At 40.0% G+C, this 12,217-nt stretch overlaps 1 protein-coding gene across 1 annotated transcript in view; it reads left to right on the top strand.

Moving 5' to 3' along the window:
- Window positions 1-12,217, top strand: part of LOC126241678 (uncharacterized) — a 71,415-nt gene that overhangs the window by 19,752 nt on the left and 39,446 nt on the right. The window contains exon 2 of the mRNA XM_049948027.1: window positions 3,190-3,502. Within this exon, the coding sequence (XP_049803984.1) occupies window positions 3,305-3,502 (198 nt within the window). The 5' untranslated portion in view covers window positions 3,190-3,304. The remainder of the gene's footprint in view (window positions 1-3,189; window positions 3,503-12,217) is intronic.

Genomic DNA, 12,217 nt, shown 5'->3' on the forward strand with positions numbered 1-12,217 from the left:
AACCCATCCATTTCCACTTTTCTAGCCTGCTTGTGATCTAACATTTCATGCTCCAACACAGAGATCATCACTTTGGTTTTACTTGATGATGGCATCCTCATGAATAGTTGCCACCTGTAGGTCTGAAAAGGGACTGTTTTACCTCTGGAATATTTTACCCAAGAGAATACCATCATAATTGAACCAATCAGTAGAGCTTCATGCCCTCGGGGAAAAATAAAGGTTTTAGTTTCCTCTCACTTTCAGCTATTCACAGACCATCACAGCAAGGCCATGTTGGTTGATGTTACAAAGCCAGATCAATCATCCAGACTGTTGCCCCTGCAACTACCCCAAGACTGCTGCCCCTTTCAGGAACTGCACATTTGTCTGCCTCTCAATAAATCTAATCTGATGTCAACAGATACCCCTCCATTGTGGTTGTACCTACAGCACAACCATCTGTATCGTTCGAGGCATGCAAGTCTCTCCACCACAGGAAGGTCCATGGTTCTTGGGAAATTGGACCTATGTAATTAATAAATGTAGACCAGAGAAAAAAAATGAATTCCCTGGGCCACCAACAAGTTCTTAAACAATTTCAGCAGAGCAGTGTTGCTTTGCCTGATGTAACTAGAAGACAGTGTTTCTTCATCCTGGAAGAAATGTACAGTAACTAATTGGAGCATTGTCCTTGACACAGTGTTTACTTACACAGTCATAGTCTATTACTGCAAAGTGGTAATCACTAAAAATAACATATACAATTAGATATAACAAATTTTCATCTAATTTTTAACATGCACAAAATAAATTGATTTGTCCCACAAGGAATGAATATCTTAACAATTTTATTGTTTTTTTTTTTTTTTGACAGAACTCGTCCTAAAGTTTGCTTTAAAAATATTTGTCATTATAGTACCTTTACCTTATAATTTATGTTTTATACTTTGGGTTCTCTTGCAGCTGTCATTATCTGGACTAGGTGAGAGTTATTTATTCTAAAACAGGCTACTGTGCTCCTCGCACACAGTCAGCCCAGGTGAGTACACTTTTCCACTCGGTTGCTGCCAAAACAGCCAGCCACTTCAACATGTTGAACAATGCAATCCATCGCATTCCTTGTTGCTATTTTCTTAAGGGTGCCATTATTTGTGTATGTTCAAACTACAAATAATTAATGGAACCCTGCTCTTTTGCATATGCTTTCCCCTGACACAGGACAAAGCAGCCATGCCAACAAGTGAAATCTGTAACACTGTCTCAATTTTTTGTGGTAGACAGCATCTCAGACTAGTTGTACGGTATGTCAGTACTATGAATGCAGTACCTTGAATTCTTCTTGGTAACTGCCTCCCTTGTGCAGGTCAACTATACCAACCACTGATTTGTCACTCAGTCAAGTTGATGAGTAATAATATGTAGTTCCTGAAGAGGAGATAGGGTCTGTGGGAGAGGATAGTACTTTCAAGTAACTTTGATATTTCTTGAATGTGATTCTTTGTAGTTTGCTCAACACACTCCTTTGTAGTATCTTCCAGTTATTTAATAGCAGCTGGGGTAATTTGCAGTGGCCTAAATAGCAAATAATTCTTCAAATATCCAGGAACAATGACCAGTAATGCTACATTCTGAGTCATCCAATGTTTTCCTCAGTATTAAACAAATAATTTTACGTTAATCTTGCTGATTTTTCTCTCTAAATTTCAGGATCAGTTATGCTACAAAGATAGCAGGTTTCCTTAAGAACTAAAGCCACGACATCCAAGAAAGTGATTTAGTGAGAGAAAACCCTGAGATAAAATTTACTGAATCCCTAATTATTTATTATCAAAAAAATGCTGTTGTTGGCCTTGCTGAGGCACAGTACAAATGCTGTATTAGTAGAGGTGTGAACCATTCATTGTTAGTAATTGACAAGAAAGATGACTTCATGTGTTGTAATAAGATTGTATTCTTGCCTGGCATCATGATTGTGATTGGTTTTAATTGTGTGCACTGAGAAATCTGACAGATTAAAGCCTTGGAGAGCAATGATTTATGGTGAGGTGTCGTGGTGGTGGTGGTGGTGGGGGGGGGGGGGGGGGGTTATGTATGTTCATAGACTAACGTTCCAGAAAGGGCACTAGCGAAAGTAAAATTTAGTTAGTTACAGCATCCTTAAAATAGAACAAGTATTTACCATATGTTCACAAGTAAAATATTCATCACTTTGAGCCAGTGATATGAACACTATAATAATTTACTGGGAAGTGTGCCGCCTTACCTTTTCTTCACTACTTAATCAAATTGTTCCTACATTGATGACCTACAGTTTTGGGTATAATCAGATCATTTTCTATGTAATACGAAAGCTTAACATCTGGAGAGCATATCAATATAAAAAAATAAACATATAATAATCAACACTTTTAACCAAGAACATCAGCTGATCACAAGATACCTTATTCAATAGAAGCAACAACCCATCAAAATGTCAGCAGAAGAGTGGTTGTGACAATGAAACTATGAAGGCTGTAGGGCTACTTGGCGCAATATTGATTTGAAGACTTTACTTGCAGTTCAGACTAATAATGAGTGTTGATCTTATCTTACAAAATAATTATATCTATTCTTTTTCATTGTATGTTAAAATTTATTATTGAAAAGGACCATAAAACATTGTTATTCTGTCATTATGATCCAGTAAAATTACTGATAAGCATTTGTACGTTGTCTAGTAGGGCATGCAGCATGAACTACATTGAAATATAACATTTTGCAAGAAATCAGTTCCAGTAGCTGCAGTGTAATACGTATTTGCTATAAATATCAACACATAAAGGAGTTAATGACATTAGCTTCCAGTGCCAGACTGGAATTCAAACCCAGGTCTCCTGCTTACTAGGCAGATGTGCTGATCACTGTGCTATTTTCAGCTTTCCCCAGTGCTTTAAATCAATGCCCACTGGCAGCTAATGTCATTAATTTCTTTGTGTGTTGATTCATAGTAGCTGCAGGATCAAAATTGTCCATGATAAACATTTGCTTAAAAAAATAATTTTTGTTAGTTATCTTGGTCGGTATATGCTGACAGCCAGCTAGAGATTTTCACTGTGCTACTCAAAATATATATTATTTGTAATTCTTTGATGAATACTAACAGTATAGTGACAATTTTTACTTGACATTGAGTTACAGGATAAAGAAATATTTTTCTTAACTTTCCAGGTCATATTTGAAGTTATACAAAGGACTGTAATAGTTGCTGCACAGTCTGAGTAAATCAAGCACATAATTTGGAATCGTTGATCATGGAATTTTGCAATACGTAAACAGCCTGATAATGAGTGCATCAGATTTACCATCATTGACAGTTTTACCAGAGAATGCCAAACACTCATCACATAATAGTACCGTCCTGCCACCACTGACCTCACACTACCCAAAGTGGAGCAGAGGAAAAAAGTTGGATGTTAATGGTTTTCCAGATTCGTGTGGGAATATACGTATCTGTGGAATGACAGGGAACGGTGACCTAAAGGTGAGTTTGAATTTGTGGCATTTAAAAATTATGCCAAATGTTACAATGTTATATTTACATAACTTATACATCAGTAACTTGTAGATTTAATTGTAACCTTCTGGAAAACCCAGTTGTGAAAGAATAAAGAATATTTTACTTTCTGCATTTATAGCATTTATATTTTTAAATGTATTGATTTCCAAATTTCTCAGCTAAGTTTCAGTAAATAAAGAGCATGAAAACTACATCTCAAGAGTAACAAGGGATACAAAAAAAGAGTATGCTACAGGATAATTTTAAGTTTCTTGCTGTAGGATCTGCCTATACGTATTGGCATGCACCTTGACTTGTAATATACCTGCTAGGTGAAGGAATATGTACACACACTGTCCATATTGCTGTCAGTAACAAATCCGGCACTATTCATCAGTCCACTGATACCACCAGCAAACCACAGGACATTGTGCAAGGAAAGACAGAAAGGGGAAGATCTTAATAATTAAAAAAAATCTGCTCACAGAATGTAGATTAAACAACTGGGAAAAACAGCATTTCTGCAATTTATACTATCACATAGCCTTAGTTTGTGGTCCTGTGTTCGCTATTTCGGTGCAGATACTGGTTAATAATTTGATTACATGTTGTGTATATATGACATTGTAAAAGTTCCAAGAGTTTTTTCTTAAGTGACTTTTTATATTTTTGGACCTGCGCATTTCAGTCGCTAATTTTTTGTATGTTATGTGAAAGTTATGTAATAATGATGTACACAAATTCATTCTCTCCCCCCTGCCCCCCTCTCCCCCTTGCCCCCCCTCTCCCCCTCTCCCCCTTGCCCCCCTTTCCCCCCCTCTCCCCCTTGCCCCCCCTTTCCCCCCTCTCCCCCTTGCCCCCCCTTTCCCCCCCTCTCCCCCTTGCCCCCCCTCTCCCCCTTGCCCCCCTCTCCCCCTTGCCCCCCTCTCCCCCTTGCCCCCCTCTCCCCCTTGCCCCCTCTCCCCCTTGCCCCCCCTCTCCCCCTTGCCCCCCTCTCCCCCTTGCCCCCCTCTCCCCCTTGCCCCCCCTCTCCCCCTTGCCCCCCCTCTCCCCCTTGCCCCCCTCTCACTCACACCCATCCCCCCCATCTCTCTCACCCATCCCCCCCATCTCTCTCACCCATCCCCCCCATAGGGATACACAATATGTGAGATTTGTTCAGTAAGAGTCTGATTAATCAGGAGACATCCAACAAAGTAGTCTATCTGGGATCAAAGACAAACTTGTTGGTCAGCAATTTATCCTAGCTACTAATGAAATATTATTTGATGTCATCCCAGATTCTAACTGTGCACAGCACAAATCTCATAGACAGTTAAAAGCCCAATCGTCAGCTGATCTACCCAACCAGACACTCACGTCACAGCTCATTGGCGAATGACACTCCTCAGTAGCTTTCACTGCTGCCCAGTATCCACAGATTGACTGTATATGTCTGAATCTGACAGACTCCTTGGACTTGAATATTCTAATACTGCAATACTGTAAGTACCTGACTGTATTTCAAGGTAGGTCCTCTTTGTTTGTTCTTAGAATGATATGTGGCATCCCACCTGAATTGTGAAGCGTTTCTTTATGCACACAATATCAGCAATTTTTCTAGAAGATTCTGGAACCTCTTAAATATACTCTCAACAGACTAGAAAAGTCCTTTTATCTTTTACGATTCAAATTATCACATACGAACTAGTGGCTAAGTGAATTTGTGCTGATTCATCGTGGAGCTGCCAACCTCCGTACAAATGACACCAGGAAAGAAGATTTTTTTTCTGTTCATTGTGGTGCAAGTATCTAAGTAGGAGTGAGTTATTTAGTTTTGCTTTTGTGCTTTTGTAGTTTAGTCATAAATTTCTTACATGTTTACGTGGTGTAATTTCCACTGTCTTTAGTACAGATAGGGACTGTGTATGCTGAGTTGAGATGGTGCCTTTTGCTCACAGCTCGTGTTTATGATATCTTCAGTCACACAACTTGAGGCTGTTGCCAGTTGGCATCACTGTGAGGGGCAGGTATAGGGATCCAAGGGATGCCCAACAGCTCTCATGTGTCGCCCGACCGGTCCACTGCTGTGTTCGGCCTGGTTACTGCCTGTTTTGATGTTGACCCCTCACCTCTGCTCAAGTGGGAGGTCATTTCAAGATGTGGCAGGCAATGAAAGATATTCATGGGGACTGACTGAAAGGCATACCCAAGTTGTCTGACAAACAGGTTTCAGGTTCTATCTGTAGTTGACAATAATTCTGAGCTGGCTGCAGTCACTTGCCATGTTTTGCAGGAAGCCTCTCAGCTTGCAAGTCCAGGCATCACAGAGGGTGTGATGTTTATTAGTTGGGAGCTCCAATGTCAGCTGTGTGATGGGGATCCTGTTAGGAATGTGGCTGCCAAGGAGGAGAAAATATCCAGTTGCATGCTGAGGGAAGTCATTCTAGGTGTGGAGTGGGTCCTTCCAGCTGCCAGGAAGAGAACAGGGTCCAGCCAACTGTAAGTGGTGGCTCATGTTGGTACTAATGACATGTGTCACTGTGGATTGTAAGAGACTCCCTCTGGTTTCCGGCAGCTATCTGAAGTGGTCCAAACAGCCAGTCTTGTTTTCAAGATGAAAGTGCAGGTCACTATCTGTAACAATGTTCACAGGACCTATTGTGGACTTTTGGTACAAAGTCAAATGGAGGACACAGACAGTTCTGCAATTGTGTAGCCTGGAGATTCCTTGACTTGTACCATAGGATTGCAAGATATTGGGGTCTGCAAAAAATAAAAACAGGAGTCTATTCTCAAAGGGTGCAGGTAAAACACAGGACTAGGGTGGAACTCAGAAACATAGGGATTATAATTGTAAATTGTCATAGCTGTGTTCAGAAAGAACCAAAGGTAATACAGGGTGTCCCACTTGAAAGAGTCTTCACAAACATACATTTGCTTAAATTACCTCTAAAGGCTTTGCATAAAAATCAGGAATGAAATGAAGTGAGATGAACGTGTCATACCTTGTTCATAGGGAAATAAAGGTTAATCACAAAAGGTACTGGAAGTGACCACCCTCGACTTGTAAACACAGGTGAACATGGTGCTGCAGATTCTCGAATGCTGCTGCCAGAACCTCTGGTGTCACTGCCTGGATTTCAAGGATGATATTCTCTAGTCAATCTTCAAAGTTCTGGTTTGTTCCTGTAGACCTTGCCTTTTAGGCCACCACAGAGGAAAATGTCAGGTGGTGATAAATCAGGTAACCTTGGGGGCTACAGTCCTTTCGAAATCAATCTGCCAGGGAAAAATGATTCGACCTCGGCAATGGTCACTTGAGACGCAAGGCATGTGGGGCCATCCTGTTGGTATCAGCTTGAGGGTAAGTTCTCCATCGTTCGACTGGTTCACAAATGAACAATGAAATATTTCAGTGTAAACTGTGCTTGTCACAGTAGACTCAAAAAAAAAAAAAAAAAAAAGTCCAATGATGCAACTATGTGGTATTGCACAGAGCATGCCAATCTTTTGTCAATGCAGGGGTTGCTCAGCCAGTGTATGTGGAGTTTCATTACGCCACAAACGTGTATTCTGAAAGTTTACATAGCCAGAGAGGTGGAACTATGCCTCGTCACTGGACCATGTGTACTGCAATATTCTTGGCTTCTGAGCAATAAATTTCTGAAACCAACAGCAGAATGTAATGCAGTTGTCTTTGTCATTGGCATACAGTTCCTGAACAACTGTAAACCTGTATGGATATATGCCAGCTTTCATCACAGCTCTGTGACGTGCTCCGTGACATTCCACGGTCCTGAGATAAATGTCGAACTTTGCACGAGAGATGAACGATCATTGTTTCACTTGTGTGACTTTTTTCCCAATTATCGCGGCTGACTCTTTGTGTGAAGATTCAGCACAGTTGCACTGCCCTCCATCTTGTTCATTAACTTCTGTATGCAGCATTTAGATGGTATGTGCTGTCATCAAACATCTGCTGACATGTCTTAATGGAACCAGTAATCCAATATTGTTTCATAAGAAGCATGCTCTCTTTGACAGAATAGTGATACATTGTCACTAAACACTGAGCTCCAGCCACAGCAATGCACAGAAAAACTCTGTTGCATCAAAAGATGTTGCAGAGTGCAGTCTTGGCACATAAAATGTCACAAATTACATGGTACAATTTCAGTGGAATTGCTACACATTTGTGGGGCCTCTTTAGAGTGGGACACCTTGTAGAAAGTACTGTAGTTGAAATAGTTACATATACTGAAAGCTGGCTAAATCAGGAAAGAAGTTGTCAAAATTTTTACAAAGCAGTTGAAAGCTTTATAGAAAGGAAAAATCAAATTCAATCGGTTCTGGTGTGTTTGTTGCTGTTAAAAGTATCCTGTGGTGAAATTGAAGTAGATAGCTGCTGCAAATTGTATGGGTACAAGCTACAATCGGCAACAAAAATAAATTAATAATTGGTGCCTTTAACCAACCCCTGACTCAGATGATATAGTTGCTGAAAAATGCAAGGAGAAATTGAGTCTCATTTCTAATAGGTACCCTACTGTCATGATATAGTTGGTGGTAACTTCAATCTATCCTTGATAGTGGGCAAAAATTCATATATTTAAAGTCAGTTGTAGGCATAAAACATCATTCAAAATTTCGAATGCATTCTCCGTAAATTATTGTGAGCAGTTAGTTCAGGAGCCCACTCAAAGCCCAAATGGTTAGGATAACTTACTTGACCATAAGATTATTGTAATGAAATTGAATCCTGTAACATACAAACCCATCAAATAAAAATGCAAATTATATCTATTTAAAGAGGCAGCTAAATAGTTTACCTGACACCTTCCTAACAAGGGAACCTCCCCATCGCACCCCCCTCAGATTTAGTTATAAATTGTCACAGTGGATAGGCCTTGAAAAACTGAACACAGATCAATCGAGAAAACAGGAAGACGTTGTCTGGAACTATGAAAAAATAAGCAAAATATACAAACTGAGTAGTCCATGTGGAAGATAGGCAACATCAAGGACAGTATTAGCTGACGGGTGCCGTGGTCTCGTGGTTAGAGTGAGCAACTGCGGAGTGAAAGGTCCTTGGTTCGAGTCCTGCCTCGAGTGAAAATTTTAATTTCTTTATTTTCGCAAAGTTATGATCTGTCTGTTCATTCATTGACGTCTCTGTTCACTGTAATAAGTTTAGTGTCTGTGTTTTGCGACCGCACCGCAAAACCGTGCGATTAGTAGACGAAAGGCTGTGCCTCTCCAATAGGAACCGAAAACATTTGATCTCAAGGTCATAGGTCAACCGATTCCTCCACAGGAAAACACGTCTGATATATTCTTTACGACACTGGTGACAGCATGTGTGTCACATGACAGGAATGTGTTGTTGACCCACCTAACTTGCACACTTGGCGAATGGGTAAAAAGATTCTTCTACCTTACCCGATTTAGGCTTTCTTGTGGATGTGATAATCACTCCCAAAAAAGTGATGAAAACATAAGAATTTGTCACATAAACTGCATCAAATGAATGCAACAATTTCACAGTCGCACAGTTTTCCCTGTGCTCTGTCAAAACATATGTTTTTTCCGTTTTCAAATGTTTCCGTGCGTAGACCGTCAAATCCTGTATATGTCCAAGCAAATCTGAACATGTCCTGGAATTTTAGAGAGCGAAGTTGGTTATGTGTGAGTGCCTGAACTTTGATAATTATCTGAAAATAAAAAATTAAACTTTTCACTCGAGAGATGATTTGAACCCAGGACCTGTCATTCTGCAGCTGCTCACGCTAACCACGGGACCACGGCGCTCGTAAGCTAACACGCTCCTTGATGTTGCCTAGCTTGCGCATGGACTACTCAGTTTGTATATTTTGCTTATTTTTTTCGTAGTTCCACACAACTTCTTCCTGTTTTCTCGATTGATCTGTGTACAGTTTTTCAAGGCCTATCCCTGTGCCAACTTATAACTAAATCTGAGGGGGGTGCGATGGGGAGGTTCCCTTGTAAGAGGCAGTCTCCATTCCTTCCAAACTAACAATGTACATGTGGATCTATGACAGAACCGTTAAAGTGGAGTTGCAAAACATGGTCTCCCAGAAGACATTCACTAAAGAAGGTCCAGTAAATATTTGAAAATTCTAATTGTGGACCGCTGCCAACATGACTAAATTAGAAGTAGGTGACCTCAATGTAGTGAACGAACTTAAAATCAATAAAGGCAAGTCTTCTGGTGGGGACTGTGTACCAGTTAAGTTCCTTTCAGAGTATGCTTATGAAATAGCTCCACATTTAGCAGTCATATACAACTACTCACTCGATGAAAAATCCATATCTAAGGGCTGGAAAGTTGCACAGGTTACATTAGTACATAAGAAAGGATGTAGACGTAATCTATTGAATTATAGACCCACATCACAGACATCAGTTTGCAGTAGGATTTTGGAATATACCGGTATACTGTGTATGAACATTATGAAGTACCTCAAAGAAAACAATCTAATTGAACACACAGTAGTAAGCATGGATTCACAAAATACCATTCTTGTGAAACACAACTGGGTCTTTGTTCAAATGAAGTAATTAATGCTATTGAGGCAGGGAACCTCCCATGTTGACTCCGAATTTCCAGAAAGCTTTTGACACCATTCGTCACATGTGGCTTCTAATCAAATTGTGTGCATGTGGAGTATTGTTGCAGTTGAGCGAGTGGATTGCCAATTTCCTGTCATAAGTCTGTTTGTTGTAACTGACTGAAAGTCAGTGAGTGGAACAGAAGTGATATTTAGTGTTCTCAAAGGAGGTCATATAGGCCCTCTGCTGTTTCTTATCTACATAAACAATTTTAAGAGACAATCAGTGCAGCCTTTTTAGATTGAGATTGTTTGCAGATACCATCATTTATCATCTAATAAAGTCATCTCTCGATCATAACCAATTGCAAAATGAATTAGAACAAGATAGCTGTATCGTGTGATAAGTGATAATTGACTCTATAAATAACAACAAGTGTGAGGTCCTCTACATGAGTTCTACAAAGAAGCGGTTAAATTTTGGTTGCACAATAAGTCATACAAATTTATAGGTGGTTGGTTCAATTAAATACCTAGGGATTACAATTACAAACAACTTAAAGTGGAACCATCTCAAAGAAATTGTTGTGGAAAGGTGAAACTACGACCGTGTTTCATTGACAGAATACCTAGAAGATGCAGCAAGTCTACTAAAGAGCCTGCCTACACTCCGTCTATCCTCTTCTGGAGTAGTGCTGTGCAGTATTAGATCCTTACTGGATAGGATTGACAGAGGACATCAAAAGAGTTCAAAGAAGGGAAGCTCATGGTGCATTATTGTGAAATAGGGAGGAGAGTGTCATGGATATTATACATGAGTTGGGGGGCACTCAATAAAACAAAGGCTTTTTCATTGCGGTGAGATCTTTTCACGAAATTTCAATCACCACTTTTCTACTCCAAATGGTAAAATGTTTTGTTGACTCCCTCCTATATAGCAAGAAATGATCATAGTAATAAAATTGGAGAAACCAGAGCTCTCACAAAAAGATTTAGGTATTCGTTTTTCTCAAATGCTATGAGAGTGGAACAGTAGAGAAATAGTCTGAAGGTGGTTCGATGAACCCGTGTCAAGCACTTGAATGAGAGTAGCAGAGTAGTCATGTAGTAGTATTGCCTGGGCAAATCAGAAACTGTTGGTTTGCATACCCCATTGTTCAGACCTTGTCTATGTTCCCTTTAGTTGGCCTATCAGCTTCCGGTTTTCCTTTTTGATGATGACTGTGCTTTTGAGACTTTGTGATTGGAACAAAGCTTTAACAAAAATGCGCTCTAAGGCACAAAAAGGACGCACCGTGAAGGAATTATCTAAATGGGATGGAAATCGGTAAATGTCATGTACATGTACAGACAGACAAGTGATTACAATTTAAGAAAAACTGGATTATTTGTTCAATAGAAAGAGTACAAGCTAAAGAGTAATAAGGAAATATACAAAACTATTGAGAAAGTGAGTGATGCAATGCGTAAACGCAGACTAACGTTTTATGGTCACCTGTCGAGGATGGATGGAAACAGACTAACAAGAAAAGTGTTTGAACATAGTAACAGGAACGAAAAAACCAACAATAAATGGATACAGATGGTGAAAAAGGATTTGGCCTATTTTAATGTCACCCGTGAGTCAATCAGGGACAGGAAAAAGTTTAGACAAATAGTGAACGAAATTAAGTGTTTTCCAGAAGAAACGAAACTAAAGAATAATAACAGGAAATGGTCGGAAGAGCGGAGGAGGAACCATTCGAAAATGATGAGGAAATATTGGGAAGAGAGAAAAAAGATCAAAAAGCCGGGCAAGTGAATTGTTGAACGTGGTCCAAAGATGGCCGAAATCGAAAGAAGAAGAAGAAGAAAGAGCTTCAAAACGTTGAGCAAGTCAATAAGCTGTTGGTCCACCTCTGGCCCTTATGCAAGCAGTTACTTGGCTTGAACTGATTGATAGAGTTGTTGGATGTCATGAGGGATATCATGCCAAATTCTTTCCAGTTGGTGTGTTAGATTGTTAAAATCCCAATCTGGTTGGTGTCCCTGCCCGTAATGCATGAAGCATTCTTAGTTGGGGATAGGTCCAGTGAACTTGCTGCCCAAGGTAGGATTAGGCAAGCACAAAAAGAAGCATTAAAAACTCTCACCATGTGCAGATGGGAAT

Source organism: Schistocerca nitens, chromosome 1 (genome assembly GCF_023898315.1).
Source record: "Schistocerca nitens isolate TAMUIC-IGC-003100 chromosome 1, iqSchNite1.1, whole genome shotgun sequence".
Lineage (NCBI taxonomy): Eukaryota > Metazoa > Arthropoda > Insecta > Orthoptera > Acrididae > Schistocerca > Schistocerca nitens.